The sequence below is a fragment of the Hippocampus bargibanti genome, linkage group LG19, assembly GCF_051943395.1.
Source record: "Hippocampus bargibanti isolate YZ-2025 linkage group LG19, ASM5194339v1, whole genome shotgun sequence".
NCBI classification, from domain to species: domain Eukaryota; kingdom Metazoa; phylum Chordata; class Actinopteri; order Syngnathiformes; family Syngnathidae; genus Hippocampus; species Hippocampus bargibanti.
The window spans coordinates 845,866-865,392 of NC_142752.1; the positions used below are offsets into that span (position 1 = coordinate 845,866).

The window sequence follows — 19,527 nt, forward strand, 5'->3', positions numbered from 1 at the left end:
CCAAAACTACTTCGAAATGACCTCGGAAGTGGCCAGGTCCCGTCGGAAGGTCCCGCCCCCTTGTTTGTGATGTCACGCTAATACGTCTTGTCTTGCTGGAGAATCAAAACAATGGCTTAAGATTCAGAGAAGATGCTTTCTTGTCACTCATCCAGCTATGAATTTGAATCATATAGTTCTGAAGAGGAAAGCATACATATTTGCAATCGATTAAAGAAGTCCTTCCCTATCAATTCGAGCAATGCGCCCAGAAAATGCAGAAGATGGCACCCAAGCTCCGTTGGAAATGGGCTGATTTGTCCACTGGGAATTTGTGTCAATTTACTGCAATTGGCTGCGACACACAACGATTCACCATCGCGTTATTTATGTCGTTTTCCTGCCCAGAAAATGCACAAGATGGTGCGTTTCGTCCAGTAAATTCTCGGTGCAGATGACGAAGAAGATGTCACAAGTCATGGGGGCAGGTGAACATGGGCAGCAGGTTGCGGTTAAAGGCCAAATATTTGGCGGCGTTGATCCGCAGCGGCGCTCTGCTACTGGGGTTTTTCATCAAGTCGCGGGGGGCGCCCCCCCGGGGGTCCTCACAGGGAACCTGCGAGCCAATCAGGTCAGTCGGGCAGGCGGCGCTCCATGGAGTTCGAGTTTGGCCGTGACCTACCTTGGCGTCGGCTTGGAGGAGCTCCTCCTCAAAGTCGGAGAATCGGTCATGGAAGATAGCCAAGCTCCAACTTTGTCTGAAGAAGCTGAAATGACAAAATGGCCACCATCAACCTCAGTCCAACGTTTCCCCACTTTGCCATTTTTCACCCAACAAAATGGCGGTCGGCCTATTTTGCCCCTTTTGATGGAAGCGTCGTCGTGTCCCATCACTTTGGACACCTTGTCCATTTAAAACAAGCCCCTGGCCTTTGGTCACTCCACTTTAATGCGAATGCTAACAAGTGTACCTGTAAAGGTCTTGGATCTGCCGCAGCTCAAGTCTGACCAGCAACTGTCCGAGAAGTTGCTGATGTTTGCCGTACAAACACATCAAGTTGTGGACGGGAAGCGGCTTGACGGACAAGCAGGTGATGGTCTCCACCACCTGGTTCCGGTCCAGATGCAGGCAGAAGTAGTCGCCGTTCTCCGGGCAGCCCGTGGTGATGCGCCGTCCCTGCCCACGCCGCCGCCCCCAAATATTAAAAAAGCAATAAGTCGCACTCGTGTGGAAGAACTGGAACCAGGCGGACGTACCCGTCTCACGGGAGGTCCTTGCGGGCTGCCGGCGACCGGTTTGGTCACACAAAGGTAGTTTAGTCGTCCCGGTAACTTGCCACCTGTGCACAACGGACAATAACTGACGATAACGGACAATAACGGACAGATAGTTTAGTCGTCCCTGTAACTTGCCGCCTGCGCACAACGGGCAATAATGGACGATAACGTGCAACCGGGGCTGACCCCGTGTCCCGATGTGGCGCCGGCGAGCACCTTGGATCTTGGGCTGCATGTAAATGGGAACCAGGCGGTCGTCAGCGGCCGGCGTCTGGCGGTAGGCCTCCAGCGTGGGGTCAAAGTGCCTCAGCAGCACCCCGGCCAGTTCCTGACCCACCTCCTTGGAGTTGAAGTTGCCGTGCGACCACTCGTCGCTGTAGTAGGAGCGAGAGAACTTGGTGAGGGGTCCGGCTCCCCAGATGGCGCCGTCGTTGGTCCGGAAGGCGCCGTCGATGACCAGACGTCCGTCGAACACCAGGAAGGAGCTGTTGATGCTGGCGAAGGCGTCGTAGTCCACGCCACGGCTGGACAGGTTAATGAAGACCTGACGGTGATACCGCGTGACCCTCGTAAGCTCCGCCGTCGCCATATTTTGGCCAAGGCTCAAGTTGACGGCGCACTTACGCCGCAGGGCAGGTGGAGGACCTCCGAACCGCTACTGAAGGAAACGCACGTCAGCGGATCGGGATGCTCGCCGTTGTTCATCTGCGTCAGAAGCCAATCGCGGTGGATCTGGATCTGGGCCTTCATCATGGCCTCCATCACCGCGTTCTCCACGCCCGCATCGGTAATGTAGGAACCCCTTGGCTCAGGAGGTGGCTCGGGAGACGGTTCTTTGGAGAACATTCTAATGGGAGGTGAGTCATTGGCGACGTCGCTGTCGGGAAGCGAGTCCCTAGACGCCAGAACCGGACTACCGGCGGCATCTGTCCCGTGGCTCGCAGGAGGTGAATTTTGGTCCAGATCGCCGCCGGGCGACGACTCATGGCTGACATCACTCTCAGTGGCCGACTCATTGCTAGCAACGTCCTCACGGTCTGAATCGTTGGTGTCGTCGGTCCCGCGCGGGGAATCGCTAGCGTCATCCATTTCCGAAGGCGAATCGCTAGCGGTGTCGATCTCGGCGTGTGAATCGTTGTCGAGGTCACTTTGACCAGGTGAATCGTTAGCGTCGTCGCTTTCCCGAGGCGAATCGTTTGTGACGTCGCTCTCGGAAATTGACTCCTTCGTCACTTCACTTCCCGAAGACGAATCTTTGGCGACGTCACTCTGGCGAGGCGAATCTTTGGTGGCGTCACTTTGACAAGGCGACTCATCGGCGACGGTAGTCTCGCAAGGCGAGTCGTTCGTGACATCACCCAGGTGAGGCGAATCTTTGCAGTCTTCGCTCTCAAGAGGCGGGTCGTCCGTCACGTGACTCGTCGGTGGGGAATCATTGCCGACGACTTCCGGGGGAGGCGTCAGGACCACATGGATGCAAGGACCCCGCACTCCCATACGGAGTAAGGTCTCCACCGTGGTGAAAACGTCAAGGCCGTTCCCGTAGACGATGGCGTTATCTGCGGGTTGCAAAGAGGCGTCCATACCGTCTTTGCGAAAGACCGCATGACATTCGGCAAATGGATAAAGAACTACTTTTCAGTCCAAAATAATGCACCGTTATTGTGGTTTGAACCGGGACAATTTGAAATTTAGATTTGGACTTTTGCAACACGTTTGATTTGCTTTCACGGGCCTAATAAAATGATGTAGTGGGTCAGATTTGGCCCCTGGGCCTTCACTTTAACACCTATGATGTAAGGGATTTGCCAGGTAGCTGAATAAAAAGAGAGCTAGCTAGCTCACTCCGTAGCTAGCTTGATTACTAGCTAGCTACTTCGATAGATGAGCATAGAAATTTCCGACGTTTGATTTGCTTTGGCGGGCCAAATAAAATGAAGCTTTGACACCTGTGAGTTGGACCCAAGTCACAAATATGAGGACTTGACACTTGGCATGGCTACGGCTGTGCCATTGTACCTTGCTTCCTCACAAAGTTTTCGAGCAGCCAGTGCGCAGCCGTATTGCAGTCGTGCGGGTCGTTGAGGGTGAAGAAATTAGAGGGCACGGTGCCGGTATATCTTGGGGGGAAGGGAGCTTCTTTCTGCTGCTCATTTGTCTCCAGCTGGTTGGGATCCTTTTGCGTCGGACAAGGTACCTGCACACGAAAAAGCGCTCGGTCATCACCCTGAGCAGCTCTCCTCTCAAATTCTTGTTCCTCAAGAACGAGACGAATCAAGTCACCTGGTACTGTAGGCCGGTACAGAGGACCAGGTAATCGTAGGGAATCTTGGCACCGCTAGACACCACCACGTGTTTGGACTTCCTGTTGATGGCGACCATCTTGGCGGAAACCTCGGCTACGCAGAAACGCGGCGGCAGCTGCGCCATTTCTCTAGCGTTGTAGGTGTGGCTAAAGGGGCGGAAGCGCCTCATCAGTAAAACCCCAAAAACGGCCGGCCAATCATTCGGGCTTCCAGACCCCACTTGCCTGGTGGAGAGGAACTTGTTGCCGGCCAAGCCCTCGTCGGTAGGGAAACCGTGCGTGGAGATGACGGTCAGGTTGTTGAATCTCAGGTGAGGGCTGCACAGAGGACACTTATCAAGAAGGGTCTTGTCAATTTTGCAAGAGATCGCGGTTCCTAAGAACCACGCTCTCTTTGTCAATCTTTGCCTGGGGCATCCAATATGGCGGAAGAGCAGAAGGTAAACCTGCATCAGGGGGTGGTCCACGCACCAGAAACAAAGCACCTCGAGGAAGGATAGGCCCGTGTCCGACGCCCCAACCAGGACGATCCTGGCGTTGACCGTGACCTTTGGCTCCATGCTCAGCTTGCGGCTGATCAGGTTGAGTGCAAACGGGGCCTGAAGCAGGACCAGAAGAAAACAAAAAAACCTTCTTGGACAGGGGACGGCAGTGACGGAGGGCTTGAAGCTGGACGGATGAGTGTATCAGGGATCTACTTCAAGCCTCATCTTTCCAATGATAAAGACCAAAGAGAAGGCTAGACACTATTCCACAATCAAGACTTTGAAGGCCAGCATGCAAGCGTACCTGTTCCTCAGTGATGCTCCTGGCGGGCGCGTTGAATCCGAGCTCCTTCAGAGGGTAGATGATTTGACGGCGGGGACGCACGGGGACGGCGCAGTCCAGGATAAAGTCCAGATCATCCACGCAGCTGTCCTGAGAGTGCAAGGGCAAAATATATCAACCCGGGCTGCAATCCCGAGTCACTCACCCAAGTCGTGGTCCGACGTACCTCCCGGCCCGATCCTAAGGGGTACACCCGCTGGTAGAGGCTGGACTTGCGGGACAACCGCAGCGTCTCCTTGAACAAATGTCGACTGAAGTGCTGGAAGCAGCGGCGGAGCACAAAGTGGCGTAGCTGAGCGTGCTCTTGGGCCCTGTGATGGCTGAAGTAGATGAAGTTCTCGATATTGTAGCGGGCCCGGATGTACTCCATGTCCTGCGGGGGGCCCGTCACAGGACAAGAAAGTCAATGTGGGAAATTATCAGTAGACGCAGATCTAGAATTGGCAAACAAACCATCTCATCACTGATGATCAGCATCCCTGCCAGGGAGCCATCCACATCGGCCACGAAGGCCTGCAGGGGACAATGGACCTACGTCAGGAGACATGCGTCAAATGTCACTAATGGGGTCAAGACAAGGCCTTCCCTTTACAAACGGCGCTGTTGGGCCATTGCCTTTGTCAGAGGCACTACCGACCCCGTCTGCTGGATTGTCGAAGAGGATATCCAGATCCCGTTCCAGGGCAACCCTTCCCGTTCTCACGCGGAGCGCCAGGTCGGCAAGGCCGTCCCGGTCGGACTCCAGCGCCGGTCGCACGCGGACGTTCCTGGGAGAACACGGGCTGCGCGTCAACGACGCCCTGTCATGGCCTCGCCCCGCCCCCTGGTGGAGCCTACCTCAGCCCATCTCGATGCAGAATGTAAAGGTCGGAGGGCAACAGACTGCCGGGTCGCGGAGGAACTCTCAGGAAGTTCTGCAGCAGCGGGAAGTCCGGAGACATGGTGGGGACTGTGATGATGCAGAAGTCCAGATCCTAGCGGACCGTTGGTGACGGTGATTGGCAAATGTTTCATGTGTACTTGCTCTACATGAGCATGTTGGAGATGCAGGACTCACTGGGAAGAGTTGGAAAATGTATGGAATCAAGTCCAGTGACCTGGAACAGAAGGAGGAGGAGTGAAACCAATGGGCTAGTCGCCATCAGATCAGAAGCAGCCGGTGAAGACAACGCTCAGGTGACCTCTGGGTGGAGGTGGATCGTCTTTTACTCCGTTGGGACATTGTGGTGGTCAGGAAGGCACTCTGGGAAAACTTCACTTCCAGGAACCAAAAACCAGACTAGTCCTCACCTTATTTCGTAGTCCTTCTCAGAGAAGAAGAACTGGATGCAGAAGGCGTTGGCTTCCCCTGAGATTCCATCTAATGTTGAAGACAGAACCTTTTCGGCCTCCTGGTCCTCCTCATCCTCCACCTGCTGAGGATGACAATCAGTTCTAAGATTTCCTACGCTGCATTGAATGTTTACATAGTCCTAAAACTCAATGTTCTGTGGGTCCTGGAACGCCAAGTGACAATGCCAAAAAGCCTGGCAATGGAGTGGATACCTGGCATTCTTCTTGTTCTTCTGATTGGGGTTCTTGTAGTGGTTCTTGCTGCTCTTCTGACGGCGGTTCTGGTGGCGGTGTCTCGTCTTCACGAGGAGGAGGATCTGCGTGGCTTTCCGAGTCGTCGGCGTCCCGCTTGGCCTTGCACAGGCCGCCAAACTGCTTGAGGTCGAAATGTTCTTGCAGCCGCACCACGTCCACCTCCGCCGTCAGGCTGATGAAAGCGGTGATGGCGCCGTCGCACTTAGCAGGACCAAATGCAACAATAGGTGAAATTAGGGAGCTGGAACCCTGACGGGAAAGCGACAAGGACACACCTCGCACACCGCGGCGTGGTTGTTCTGGTCCTGGGATTCGATGAGCTCCGACAGGAAGTAGGGCCGCCGCAGGACCGTCAGAATCTTGGTCTGCTGAGCCACGATGTGCATCACGTCATCGTGGTCTTCAACCCTGAGGCCAGAAAGTCCGCCATTTAGCATGTGACACCGTGGGACAGCCAATCGGTGAAACGGTAAGCTGACCTCGCAGGCCGGACAAGAAGCCTTGGACAAAGTCTTTGTCTGTGACACACGAATGCCATCAACTCGGGTGCTGCTTTGTCTTCTTTTTCTTCTTCCTCTTCTTTTTCTTCTTCTTTTTCGTCTTCTTCTTCAGTCAAACGCTGCAGAGGCTCTAACAACTCGTCCAAAGACGCGTCTGCACATACACATGCAAACATGTTGATAATTGCCATCGTGGTGTGAGGTTTCATTTGGAAACCGGGGGTGCCACACGGATTTCACTTCCTGACTTGTCCATTTACCTAAGCAGACCGGCGTTGAGATCAATAGGCACACAAAATCCAGCTCAGCGGTGGCATTGAAGACAGCACTTGGGGGGGGGGGGGGTGTACCGAAAACACACAAAAAGACACGGTTGTTATCAGCGAGTCCTCAAAAAATGATATTAACACTCATGTGTTTGTGCTGATTTCAAAAAAATAAAGATGTGGGACATTCCCACTGAAGGTCCAGAAGATGCCATGGATGTGGAGACACCTCATGATGTGCTGAAAGCTTGCGGCCGAGAAGGCAGTCTGGGAGACAAACAGATGAAGGAAGAGCGTGTTCCATGCCTGGAAAAAAAAAACAATGACATCATGCATCACAAATTACACACAGCGCGCATGCACGCACACATTCCTGTTTTGTTTTGTGAGGTCCAGATAAGGCGTGAGAACCACCGTTGCTAAGTTTAGAGAAGAACTAGTGTTACATTTGAACACTAAATGTCACCCCAATTCGCACTTCAACTTCTTTAAAAACAAAGAAATAAAAAGTGGACTTGAACGTGAAATAATAGCAGGATTGAGGTTTGTGAATAGGTACATTTAAAGTCCTCACTCCTGTAGTGAATTTGGTTAAAATATCGTTTTACTTTTTGTGGTATGAACTTTTTCCTCTCATTAAACACACACTCACACGCACACACACCGTCATGGCATCAGCTTTGAAATGCTTGCAGAAGAAAGATTCCCAGTGAGGTGGATCAACCAGCGAGGCGGCGGGATGGTCGTAGAATGAGGCGTGGGCCATCACGTCACCTTCCTCGTTGGTCAAGGTCACCGCCAGGTTGGCCTTCTCCCTTTTGCAAAAGAAGAATCAAGTCACCGGCGGCCATTTGCACCATCGTCATATGGTTTGGACTCACAGGAGTTGAAGGACATTGATGGGTCCAAAAAGTTCCAAGGTTTCAGGGCTGAGGAGGTTTTCAATGGCTTCAGCGTCTGAACATTCACTTCTTCTCACTGTCACTTTGGCCACCTGCCCGCTGATTGATGTGATGGTATTGTTCATCTTGACTTCACACTTATATTCACAAATAAAATGGCGTCATTTTCTGCCATGTCAATCAAACTAGAACGCTACAAAAGAAACAAAAATGGAAACAAGAGGCTCCGTTTTCCCTTCGTTTTTTTTTTTTTAAGAAATCGACTCGACCTGTGTCGTCTGAGTTGAATTTAAAGATAAATTCGTGAAAAAAACAGAATTTTACACATTATCATACTTTTCTCACTCCGAACGGATCAGTGTCTTGACGCTTCTCGATCGAGCGACGCAAAACTCGTTGTTATGGTAACCGGAGGTTGCAATGCCTTCTGGGAACGGTTCACCGCGAGTTCGTGGCATAAAATCGAGAATTAAAAAATTAAAATATAGTAGTGGAAAACAAAATGTAAAATACAATTAACGCCAAACGTGTGAATCGAAGCGAAACGTTCACTTTTTAAAATTATTGTTTTATCAACGTAAACTAAGCGGAAGTCGCAATGCATTCTGGGATTCAACATGTCCTGCTCGGCGGAAGTCGCAAAGCATTCTGGGAACTGTCATGGTCTCCTGCGTGGTCTCAAACAAATATTTTGGCACCTCTCTCACTTGTGATTGATAGTTTTTTTTCCGGGAGCAATTTTAAGATTCGAACCGACTAGTTTCTTAAATATTTGGTTGTCAACATGGCTTCGACGGCGGCTGGTAAGCAGCGAATACCGAAGGTGGCGAAGGTAAGATAACGCAAAAAAAGGGGGACCGTAGGTGCTAGTTGAGCTATTGCTAACGCTAATAAGCAGTCTCGGACTTCAGGTGGCAAATTTAATATTAGAACCGACTAGTTTCTTAAATAGTTGGTTGAAAAATGACTTCGACGGCGGCTGGTAAACAGCGAATACCAAAGGTGGTGAAGGTAAGATAACGCAAGCAACAGAAGGACCGCGAGTGCTAGCTGAGCTAATGCTAACGCTAATAATAACAATCCATTACATTTTAAGCGCCTTTCAATGCGCTCAAGGACACTTTACAGTCACAGACGAGCATTGGTACTATAATAAATAAAATAAAATACAAATAAGCATCTCTTGGACTTCAGGCGGCAAATTTAAGATTAGGACCGACTAGTTTCTTAAATATTTGATTGGAAAAATGGCTTCGACTTCATCTGGTAAACGTTGGTGAAATATAACGCAAGCAACAGAACCACTGCGGGTGCTAGCTGAGCTAATGCTAAAGCTAACAAGCACTTCTTGGACTTTGGTGGTAAAAGTAAATAAAGGGGGCTGTCTCATGCGTTTCAGGTGAAGAACAAAGCTCCGGCGGAGGTGCAGATCACCGCCGAGCAGCTACTCAGGGAAGCAAAAGAACGTGAACTGGAACTTCTGCCGCCGCCGCCCAAACAAAAGATCACAGACAAGGAAGAACTCAATGACTACAAGCTGAGGAAGAGGAAGGTGAGCAGCCACGTCAACGAATCGACTCCCAAAAATCCCCTCTTGGTTTTCCTGAACAGCGTCTGAGACTTTGCTTATTTTGCAGGCATTTGAGGACAACATCCGAAAGAACCGCACGATTATCAGTAACTGGATTAAATACGCACAATGGGAGGAAAGCCTGACGGAAGTCCAGAGGTAGTTATTAGTAATATTCAAAATGTTTTTTTCTTTGATCATTATTCATTTTAACTGCTCTCAGTCATTTTATTTTGTCATGTCAAAGTCAGCGTTATTGTCAAATATGCTAATATGCATCACATACAGCACAGATGAAATTACTGTCCTCTCGGACACAGCGTGCAAGGCACTTATAATAACAATAATCATAATAGTAATAATAACCCAGCGTTCACTCAACCCGGAATAACTCAAATAGATCGTTAGCTAGCTAACTAATAGATAGCCAGCTGGCTCGACAACTAATAGATAGCTAGCTAGGTAGCCAGCCACGGTGACCCCATTCAACCGGGAATAACTCAAATAGATCACGTTGGCTAGCTAACTAGTAGCTTGTTAGACAACTAATAGATAGCAAATAGATAGCTAGCTAGCTAGTCGGCAACGGTGGCCCCGTTCAACCGGGAATAAATCAAATAGATACAGTTAGCTAGCTGGCTAATTGATAACTAATAGCTAATTAGTTATTTCCATCCCGTGTGCGACTTCAGGGCTCGCTCCATTTACGAGCGTGCGCTGGATGTGGACCACCGCAACGTCACCCTGTGGCTCAAGTATGCCGAGATGGAGATGAAGTCTCGCCAGGTGAACCACGCCCGCAACATCTGGGACCGGGCCATCACCATCCTGCCTCGTGTCAACCAGTTCTGGTAAACCAAAAAAAAAAAAGCCAGGATGCGGTGACGACGCCATCAGGGGACGTTTTCACAGCCACTTTGTTCGGCGGCAGGTACAAGTACACGTACATGGAGGAGATGCTGGGCAACGTGGCGGGCTGCAGGCAGGCCTTTGAGCGCTGGATGGAATGGGAGCCCGAGGAGCAAGCCTGGCATTCCTACATCAACTTTGAGCTACGCTACAAGGAGGTGGATAAGGGCCGTAGCATCTACGAGCGATATATCCTTTTCGCCCCGTCGCAATACAGTGATACCTTGGCTTACGAATTGATTTGGTTCCCAGAGTGTGTAAGGCGAAAAGTGTGTATCCCAAAAATTAATTTCCCGTAGGAAACCATTAAAATGAGAATAATCCGTTCCCAGGTCGCCATAAAACATCATTTTCTAATTTTCTAAGCCTTAAAACTACACAAAATATATGGCTAGTGTGGGTTATTTGTGGAGCCTGATTGTTGGGAATTTTAACCTTGCAGTCTACACTCTGGCTTTGATCGATCAAAGTTGAAACAAGTCCAAATTTCACTGTCTTCTCTCCATTTTGTCAGTGTCTCTCTGTCGTCTGCCTGTCTCTTTAATGTTTAAAACACCTCCCCTTACTGCTGCGTTCTTGACCAATCACGTGGCTTTAACCAAAGACTGGGGGACGGGTAATAGAGGGCCGAAACAAGCCAGCTGCCATTTTCTTTTAGGAGAACGGGCACTCATTGTGGTGCTCCATGTGTATCCCGAAAAATAGTTTGTATGCCAAGGTAAAATTTTCATAAATTTAACGTTCGTAAACCGAAAAGTTCGTAAACCGAGGTATCACGGTACTCCAAAATGGCTGCCGGGAGCCAAAATGGTGGACTGACTCTGGTGGGTGGTGTGAAAAAAAGTCCTTAACTGGTCCGCACTCGTCATGGTCCACCCCGAGGTGAAGAACTGGATCAAGTACGCTCGCTTCGAGGAGAAACACGGCTACATCGCTCACGGCCGAAAGGTGTACGAACGCGCCGTGGAGTTTTTCGGGGAGGAGCACGTGGACGAGAACCTCTTTGTTGCCTTTGCCAAGTTTGAGGAGACTCAGAAGGAGGTCAGTTGGGATTATAATAATAATACAAATAATAATATTTTTTTACATAATTAAAATAATAATAAAATAAAAAATCATAAAAATAATGATAACGATCATAATGATAATACGTTTAATTTCTAAGCACCTTTCAAAACTCTCAAGGACACTTTACAGTCACGGGATAAGAACAACCTCCAAGTCTCTATTCAACATTTTGAATGGATTTCAATTTACGACCATTTCGACTTACGACCGTTTGGTCGGAATGTAACTTTTTCAGCCTTTTTTCTCATTTGTCATTCTCATCCCTGGTTTCTCGTGTCAGTTTGAGCGCGTGCGCGTCATCTACAAGTACGCCTTGGACCGCATCCCCAAGCAACAAGCCCAGGAACTGTTCAAGAACTACACCGTCTTCGAGAAGAAATTCGGAGACCGCCGCGGCATCGAGGACGTCATCGTCAGCAAGAGGAGGTTCCAATATGAGGAGGAAGTCAAGGTAGGCGGAGGACGCCGCCGCAAAGCGCCCGCCCGTCCGTCCTTTCTCACGTCGCCGGCCCCGCCCTTCCAAGGCCAACCCGCACAACTACGACGCCTGGTTCGATTACCTGCGGCTGGTGGAGAGCGACGCCGATCCCGATACGGTGCGGGAGGTGTACGAGCGCGCCATCGCCAACGTGCCGCCCATCCAGGAAAAGCGCCACTGGAGGCGTTACATCTACTTGTGGATCAACTACGCCCTCTACGAGGAGCTGGAGGTCACGGTGAGTTTTGTTAGCAAGCGGCGCGCTAGGCGCTATATTGGACAGCAATTTTACGCCGCGACCTTTGTGTTGGCGGGCAGGACGCGGACAGGACGAGGCAAGTCTACCAGGCCTGCCTGGATCTGATCCCTCACAAAAAGGTAACTGCTCGCTTGCTTAAAGGACAACCGACACCATTTTTTTTTTGTTTCCTAACTGACATCAGAAAAACGTTTGATAGCATCTAAAATAGCCAAAACACGCAAGCTGATATTTTTAGTCAAATGCAAAACACAGCGTCCCAAAACTGCCACAAAATGAGCTCAAAACTGGAGATTCAGAAAGTCCCGCCCCCTTGTTCGTGACATCACGTCAGGAAACTCCTTCACAAACTGCATTGCTCCAGAATCAAAACAATGGCTTCAGACAGTTCAGATTCAACTCGTTCACTCAACCCGTAATAACTCAAAGATAGAAATAATAGCTAATAGATAGCTAGACGGCTAATAGATAGCTAAACAGCTAATAGATTAGATAGATTTCTCATGTTTCCTGACTCAAAAAGCTAGGTAGCTAGCTATATGGCTAATAGATAGCAAATACATAACAATAATAAACAATACATTTAATTTCTAAGCACCTTTCAAAACTCTCAAGGTCACTTTACAGTCACAGGATAAGTTTTTCCATGGGTGAGCAGCGGCAGGCATACGCACCAGCGTTCACTCAACCCGGAATAACTCAAATAGATAGAAAGCTAGCTAGCTAATTGATAGCTAATAGAAAGCTAGCTAGCTAATTGATAGCTGGCTTGCTACATAGCTAATATATTTCCTGACTCAAAATAGCTAGCTAATAGAGAATCAGAAGACCTTTATTCGTCTCACAAAGGGGAAATTTGTTATTTATTGCGTTATTTATGTCGTTTTCCTTTCATTTTGCCATCAACACTGTGTTTTCAGACACACACAAAAAAAACGACCCAAAATGCATTTTACAAATTATGGACGCAATGTTGGTTGTCCTTGAAACGAGGACGACAGCCCATCATGTGGTCTTCTCTGTGGCCCAGTTTACCTTCGCCAAGATCTGGCTGCTGTACGGCCAGTTTGAGATCAGACAGAAGAACCTGCAGGCTGCCAGAAAGATCATGGTAAGACATCCGTCTTCAAGCACGCTTGAGGACGTCAAGACGCCATTTTTTGGGGGGACTTTCCAGGGCACGGCTATCGGCAAATGTCCAAAGAACAAACTGCTGAAGGGCTACATCGAGCTGGAGCTTCAACTGCGCGAGTTCGACCGCTGCCGGAAGCTCTACGAGAAATATTTGGAGTTCACGCCCGAGAACTGCACCACCTGGATCAAGTTTGCCGAGCTGGAGACCATCCTGGGCGACGTGGATCGGGCACGCGCCATCTTTGAGCTGGCCATCGGCCAGCCGCGGCTGGACATGCCCGAGGTACAAACGGAAACCTCCAAATCACAATCAGAATCAGAGAAATACCCAAAGAATACCCTCACAAAAGTTGGCTGTCAGGTTCAAAGTTCAAAAGCGTCCCCGGTGTCCTTCAGGTTTTGTGGAAGTCCTACATCGACTTTGAGATTGAGCAGGAAGAGTTTGGGAACACGAGGAACCTTTACAAAAGGCTGCTGCAGCGCACCCAGCACGTCAAGGTGAGTCCTCGCCACCCCAAACGACACCCGCGGACTCATCGGCGCTTTTCGGCAGGTTTGGATCAGCTACGCCAAGTTCGAGTTGTCGCTGGAAGGCGGCGAGCGGCGGCGCAGGTGCCGGCAGATCTTCGAGGAGGCCAACAAGAGCTTGAGGACCTGCGAGGAGAAGGAGGAGCGACTCATGCTCCTCGAGGCCTGGAAGGACTTTGAGGCCGACTTGGGCTCGGACGGCGACGGCGAGCGCGTGGCCGAACTGATGCCCGAGAAGGTCAAGAAGAGGAGGAAGCTGACGGCCGAGGATGGGGTAAGGCGTTTTGAGACCCAAAACAACAACCATGTTAGAACAAGACAATTTTAGCCCAAAAAAAGACCATGTTTAGCAAGGCGTTTTTAGTTGGAAAAAAACCCACCATGTAAACACAAGGCGTTTTTAGACAAAAAAAGACAACGTTTCGGCTTTTTTAGCACAAAAAAAAAGCAACAATTTAAAGCTGACTGCCGAGGATGTTGTAACGCCGCCGCATGCCCTCGCCCGTGTCGCCTCCTTCTTGGCTTTCAGCGTCTCCATTTTTTTGTTTTGCGGTGCCAGTCGGACGCGGGCTGGGAGGAGTATTACGACTACATTTTCCCGGAGGACGCCGCCAACCAGCCCAACCTCAAACTACTCGCCATGGCCAAGATGTGGAAGAAGAAGCAGCAGCGGGTGACCGACGAGGACGACGACGATGGGGACGAGGACCACCGCCGCCAGGACCTTCCGGAAAAAGCTCCGCCCAATGACAAGATGGCCGCCGCCCAAAACCCGCCGGCAAGCAAAGTGACGCAAGACGACAACACCTTTGACGACCGTGACGACAGCGGCAGCAGCGAGGACGACAATGACGAGGAGAAACAGGACGGGGACAAACAAAATGGGGACAAAAAGGACAACGGAGGTGATGAAGATCAAGGTTAGAGGTGTGTGTCCCCCCCGCCATCTTGGCAGTGACTTCAACACAGTCCTTTTTTTTACAACAATAGTTTATTTTAGAATGTACAGCAATTAAAGACCATTGAAATGTTTTTTTTCCCTGCTCTGTGTCTCTCCGGCATACGACAAAATCAGTTTGTCCCACATCCTTGCTGTCCAACTTGCCGTCCAAGTAAGACGTACTTAAACATGAAAGAGACAGACAGACGACAGAGAGAGTGAGTGAAATTTGGACTCATTTCAACTTTATTGATAGTTCAAGGGCAGAGTGTAGACTGCAAGGTTAAAATATCCCATCAATCAGGCTCCACAAATAACCCGCACAAGCCATCTGTACACTTGATGCAAAAAGCTATCAATCCAGCTAAACAGAACACAATTGATGAGGAACTAGGCAAAATGATCGCAGACAAAGCATGGGAAATTCACTCGGATATCGTCAAGAGGCAACCTGGAAGTTCATCCATTGATGATTTCGAGGCCTGCCACGGATGGTTCGAGACCTTTAAGCGTCGTACAGGGATTCATAGTGTCATTCGTCATGGTGAGGCAGCCAGTTCTGACCATCAAGCTGCCAAAGCTTACAAGGAATCATTCCTCAAGACAGCCACTCCATTCCATCAAGCCATCAACGACCATCACAAAGGTCAAGAAAAGGACTTTATTATACAGTACAGTTTATTTATTTAATTATAATACCATAGCACATTTATTATACATAAAATGATGTGTATTTTGTGTAGTTTTAAGGATTATCTAGTAGAAAATGATGTTTTATGGTCACCTGGGAACAAATTATTCTCATTTTAATGGTTTCCTATAGGAAATGCATGTTTGGAAGACACACTTGTGGCCTTGCACACTCTGTCTGGGAACCAATAAAGTTCGTAAGCCAAGGTATCACTGTTAGCTACCCAGGGAAACCAAAAGGTGGAGGAAAATGGCGTGGGTTATTCAATGTCCTCAGGCCTGACGGGATGCGGCAGCGGGACGATGGACTTCTTGTCGGTGTCTCTGGACAAGGCTTTCCTCATGTCTGAAGCAGGGAGACAAAACGTCACACGAGTCGTAACCGTGACGACGAAGATGGAAACTGACCGTAAGCGTCCTCATCCGGCTCGCCGTTGCTCGCCGAGTAGTATTCGATGACGGTCCTGTAGACGCTGTAGCCCAGACGCTTGTACATGCTAACCGCCACCTGGTTGGACACGCGCACAAACAGGTCCACGAAGAAGCCCCCCTTCCTGAGGGGACGACATCCACGTCAAGCGGACCACGCCATTTCCACTCCCCCGCGGATGAGCGAAAAACCTTTCCGAGATCTCCTCCAGCATGTCCATGAGTTTGGCGGCCAATCCCAAGCGGCGGAACTCCGGCGCCACCGACAGCGCCGTCACGTGGCCGTGCCATTCCTCCCGAGCCACCGAGCCCTCCGCCTTCCCCATGACTGCGTGCAGACAAGCTTCCGTGTTTGGAGATGACCTCGCGCCGGCCGGTCCGCCGTGGAAGCGTTTCAAAATGGCGACACACTTAACTGTAACCCATGAGTTCGCCTCCGGGAGCTTCGGCCACAATGAAGTACTCGGGCCAGTGAGCCAAATACTGCAGGTAGAACGGGATGCCATACTGATGGCAAAGCTCAAGGAAAACAAACAATTGAACGCACATTTCAAGGACAAGTTGCGTCCATAATTTGTCAAATCACTTCTACTCAGCGCATTTGACAAAGATTCCACCGCATATAGCTAGATTTTACCTTTTCAAGTCTTGTTTTCCAGTTGGTGACGATTCCTGACGTGATGTCACGTCAGGAATGCACGCCCCTGACCCAGAAAGCCACACGCAATGCATTTTGGGTACTGTTTTTCGTCTGAAAACACTGTGTTGATGGCGAACTTAGAAGGAAAACACATAAATAACGCGATGGTGAATCGTTGCGTGTTACACCAAGACTACTATTTGATACTAGTTGACACAAATTCCCAGCAAATAAATCAGCCCATTTCCAACGGAGCTTGGGCGCCATCTTGTGCATTTTCCGGGATGGTACAACACAGTCCAGATGCCTCAAAATGACACGGAAGGACTTCTTGGATCGATGGCAAAAATTTATGCTTTCCTCTACACAACTATTTGAATCAGATTCATAACTGGATGAGTAACAAGAAAGCATCTGAACTCTCTGAAGCCATTCTTTTGATTCTGGAGCAAGGCAGTTTGTGAAGGAGTATCCTGGCGTGACGTCACAAATAAGGGGGCGGGACCTTCTGAAACTCACCATTTCCGGGGTCATTTTGAAGTAGTTTTGGGACACTTTAAGTCATTTTTATTGGTGTTTTACATTTGACTAAAAATATCAGCCTGCATGTTTTGTGTATTTTAGATGCTATAAAACGTTCTTCTGATGTCAGTTAGGAAACAACAAAAAACTGTGTCGGTTGTCCTTTAACGCACAAACCATCAAGTCCAAGCTGAGTTCAATTGAAGATCAAGTCCAAAAGGCTTTTGGCAACTTGATGGTCCGTTTGTGGGATGATTTAAACTTCAAGCTACCTCTCGTAACTCATGATAATAATAATCATAATCATAGCCATTTATTTTATTTTTCTCTTTGCAGCACTTACTGCACACCAAACGCCGACTTGCTACCGAGTCATAAATTGACAAGAGCTCAAAGGATACAGTTTCTGTCAAAGGGTCCAGGTTGCTGTGGAATTAAAGGTACAATTGAGTGAACCTTAGTGTAGGTACGCTACAGTTCCACCGCCATTGTTTCCGTCCAGTGAACCGAGCGCACTCTACTCGCAGTCGTATGTACTTGCATTTTTTTCATGGTCATGGTTTTGGTGGGATTTTTCAAGCTATGCAGTTTATGATGACGTATTACACGTTTGCCTCCATGCTGGTTCTTGAAATTTCCCAATACGACGAGAAACGGGGGAAAAAAATGGATTAAAGTTTACGCTCTTTTTGCTAACGCTACAGTTTATAAAGGTGAGTAAGTTGTATTTTTATAACTCATAGAAGTGGTACAATATATATTTTTCTCCATAACTGCCAAGTTTCAAGCAAAAAGAAGCATTAGCATATATATTTCTAGAGTTCGCAATTTTCTTTCCTAGTACTCTATTTAGCCCGCATCGTTTATATTTGCTCATTTATATTTGTAATCTTTTTTTGTGTTTTCTATTCTTGTTTAGAATTCAAAAGCTTTCCGATGGTACCTTACTTGTTAAGATCTGCCAAAAATTAAGAACGTTATGATCGTTTAAACTGTAATAAATAACTCGGTCACAGATTTTCATTGTTTTAACAGGCAGAAAATCCCTTCATAGTTCAAAAATTAAAAAATATATTATTTCCTTATTCGTCATAGAACAATCATTTATATACATAATTTGATAGCTATTTAAATGCAATTTACTATGGTATTAGAAAATGTGTGATGAATTACTTGGTGCCTTGCAGGAACAACGTAAGTCACGGAATGCACCGAACCATTCCAAGTAGGTATTTTTTTCGGTACTCTTCGACGAACGAGGTCAATTAAAATATTTGCGTTAGTTGACGTACGTAGTTAACAAGCCAATAAATCGAAAGAAAACGATTTAAGTGAGATATTAAGCTTTGTCGAGCGGAGAACATAAAATGAGCCATGATGCTGTTGAACGTTTCCGGTACGCACGCGAGTTAGCCTGTTAGCGTCCACGCGCATATTGAACGAACAAAGTAAAGAAACTGCAAAACGCGGAAAGAGAGACGAAAAACGTCAGATTCCCACCAAAACAACAACGTTTGCGCTTACATATTGTTGAATTTAAACAAATCGTCGCAGCTGAACGGCCGTAACGTCGTCATGTTGGTGTCCGTGAAAAGAAGCAGTAATACCGGCAGCGCTCCCTGTCGGTGGGAGGACAGAAGTACAAAATGTCGTTCAATTTTTCAAAGGGCGACGTTCGCCGAAACAAAACAATAGAGAACGGAAGGCGTTTTTAGCCGCCCCCCAAAAAGAAGACCATCGATATCGATGGAATACTTCTACGTTGAATACTTCTGAGTATTTAACTGAAAAATACCCTGCCATGTATATTGGAAGGCGTTTTTAGCCGGAAAAAAAGACCACGTATAGTAAGGCGTTTTTAGTCGAAATCTGCTTTAAATTAGATACCAAGTAGACAGGATGAACTTAGTACACCTATTACTGTGACTTTTATTCGATTTATGGAGCAAACGAAAACAAACTGGTTCGAAACGCTCATTTAGAATAGCAATGACATAACGATTGTCAACCCCAGAGAGTATTTAACTGTTTACTTGTTCCTTCTCATTTATCATGATCCGCTGTCACATTATCATGTGGAACACCGGGTGTATTTTTACAAACAATGCTCCAACAAGGCAATAGTTCCTTCAAAATCACATCATCTCAATGCATCTGCATGAGATATCATGTTTTCTGGTGAAAACCCCAGCTCATAATGTACAATAATTGTAGAATTTGACGATCACCCGCAAGCCTTTGCCTGTCATTTGTACTCAGGCCGAAGGACTCACGTCTCCGACACGCGTCAAGATCGTAAACACTGTTCCAAGTTCATTTTTGGAACTGATAAAGGTCCCTCAGAGACGCCAACGGCTGCCAGAAAGCAGAGTTCCTTTCTTTTTGCCATCTTGGGATTTTCACGAAATAAAAATCTAAAGTAATCTAGGGATCGTGTGATGAGCAGGGTTATAATGAATTTTGGTATAATTACGTCGCTGTTTTTCTGCACCTGCATTCCATCATCCGATTCTTCTGTCAAGTACGTCACGATACCTTGACATAACAACATGACAGTATTTCAAAATAAATTCGCACCAAGTGATAATAGACCAGAGGACATTCGAATAACATTCAAATTACCAAATTGAACAATTATAGCTTAGCCGAGAGTGTAAATAAGAAGATTAGTTGATGGTTAGTTGTTGAATCTTAATGAATAACGACCGGCGTAAT

The 19,527-nt window shown here is 48.1% G+C and overlaps 3 protein-coding genes across 12 annotated transcripts; 1 reads left to right on the forward strand and 2 right to left on the reverse strand.

The window, feature by feature from the left end:
* Positions 1-184: 184 nt before the first annotated feature.
* Positions 185-8,013, reverse strand: cfap61 (cilia and flagella associated protein 61). 8 transcript variants are annotated; one of them, XM_089022514.1, is made up of 24 exons: positions 7,625-8,013; positions 7,408-7,558; positions 6,973-7,049; positions 6,738-6,805; positions 6,457-6,631; positions 6,253-6,385; positions 5,936-6,178; positions 5,681-5,805; positions 5,448-5,487; positions 5,228-5,364; positions 5,028-5,157; positions 4,844-4,921; positions 4,557-4,763; positions 4,352-4,480; positions 4,034-4,161; positions 3,788-3,880; positions 3,541-3,709; positions 3,277-3,454; positions 1,882-2,816; positions 1,474-1,801; positions 1,237-1,319; positions 951-1,156; positions 662-746; positions 185-595 (listed from the first exon to the last, which is right to left on the reverse strand). In XM_089022514.1, the coding sequence occupies exons 1-24, from the start codon at positions 7,768-7,770 to the stop codon at positions 449-451; spliced, it is 4,191 nt and encodes a 1,396-aa protein (XP_088878640.1). In that variant the 5' UTR covers positions 7,771-8,013; the 3' UTR covers positions 185-448. The 8 variants fall into 8 exon arrangements, 7 of the variants coding, with proteins under 7 accessions (XP_088878640.1, XP_088878638.1, XP_088878637.1 ...); XM_089022512.1 differs by having other exon boundaries at positions 185-746; XM_089022511.1 differs by having other exon boundaries at positions 185-746; positions 3,541-3,880.
* Positions 8,014-8,337: 324 nt separating this feature from the next.
* On the forward strand, positions 8,338-18,330 carry crnkl1 (crooked neck pre-mRNA splicing factor 1). Of its 2 annotated transcripts, XM_089022516.1 has the most exons (15): positions 8,338-8,477; positions 9,045-9,197; positions 9,283-9,374; positions 9,908-10,066; positions 10,147-10,313; positions 10,987-11,165; positions 11,473-11,643; positions 11,717-11,908; positions 11,989-12,048; positions 12,960-13,040; positions 13,107-13,346; positions 13,460-13,561; positions 13,617-13,865; positions 14,151-14,518; positions 17,149-18,330. In XM_089022516.1, the coding sequence occupies exons 1-14, from the start codon at positions 8,430-8,432 to the stop codon at positions 14,514-14,516; spliced, it is 2,259 nt and encodes a 752-aa protein (XP_088878642.1). In that variant the 5' UTR covers positions 8,338-8,429; the 3' UTR covers positions 14,517-14,518; positions 17,149-18,330. The 2 variants fall into 2 exon arrangements, with proteins under 2 accessions (XP_088878642.1, XP_088878641.1); XM_089022515.1 differs by lacking the exon at positions 17,149-18,330 and having other exon boundaries at positions 14,151-14,623.
* naa20 (N-alpha-acetyltransferase 20, NatB catalytic subunit) lies at positions 14,564-18,455 on the reverse strand. 2 transcript variants are annotated; one of them, XM_089022519.1, is made up of 7 exons: positions 18,337-18,455; positions 17,214-17,238; positions 16,067-16,157; positions 15,843-15,978; positions 15,630-15,775; positions 15,446-15,567; positions 14,564-14,713 (listed from the first exon to the last, which is right to left on the reverse strand). In XM_089022519.1, exons 1-6 carry the CDS (start codon positions 18,387-18,389, stop codon positions 15,482-15,484), a joined length of 537 nt encoding a protein of 178 aa, XP_088878645.1. In that variant the 5' UTR covers positions 18,390-18,455; the 3' UTR covers positions 14,564-14,713; positions 15,446-15,481. The 2 variants fall into 2 exon arrangements, with proteins under 2 accessions (XP_088878645.1, XP_088878644.1); XM_089022518.1 differs by lacking the exon at positions 14,564-14,713 and having other exon boundaries at positions 14,755-15,567.
* Positions 18,456-19,527: the final 1,072 nt, after the last annotated feature.

What these genes read in the sequence shown, in the direction of transcription:
- cfap61 (XM_089022507.1), bottom strand. Translation starts at nt 7,770, where the DNA reads ATGAACAATACCATCACATCAATCAGCGGGCAGGTGGCCAAAGTGACA. An exon ending in TCCTCCACCTGCCCTGCGGC is followed by an intron (nt 1,802 to 1,881) that starts GTAAGTGCGCCG and finishes TATCACCGTCAG; the next exon opens with GTCTTCATTAACCTGTCCAG. An exon ending in CATGCAGCCCAAGATCCAAG is followed by an intron (nt 1,320 to 1,473) that starts GTGCTCGCCGGC and finishes CGTTGTGCACAG; the next exon opens with GTGGCAAGTTACCGGGACGA.
- naa20 (XM_089022519.1), bottom strand. Translation starts at nt 18,389, where the DNA reads ATGACGACGTTACGGCCGTTCAGCTGCGACGATTTGTTTAAATTCAAC. An exon ending in AGGCGAACTCATGGGTTACA is followed by an intron (nt 15,979 to 16,066) that starts GTTAAGTGTGTC and finishes GTCTGCACGCAG; the next exon opens with TCATGGGGAAGGCGGAGGGC. An exon ending in GCCGGATGAGGACGCTTACG is followed by an intron (nt 15,568 to 15,629) that starts GTCAGTTTCCAT and finishes TCCCTGCTTCAG; the next exon opens with ACATGAGGAAAGCCTTGTCC.
- crnkl1 (XM_089022516.1), top strand. Translation starts at nt 8,430, where the DNA reads ATGGCTTCGACGGCGGCTGGTAAGCAGCGAATACCGAAGGTGGCGAAG. An exon ending in AGCCTGACGGAAGTCCAGAG is followed by an intron (nt 9,375 to 9,907) that starts GTAGTTATTAGT and finishes GTGCGACTTCAG; the next exon opens with GGCTCGCTCCATTTACGAGC. An exon ending in CGCGGCTGGACATGCCCGAG is followed by an intron (nt 13,347 to 13,459) that starts GTACAAACGGAA and finishes GGTGTCCTTCAG; the next exon opens with GTTTTGTGGAAGTCCTACAT.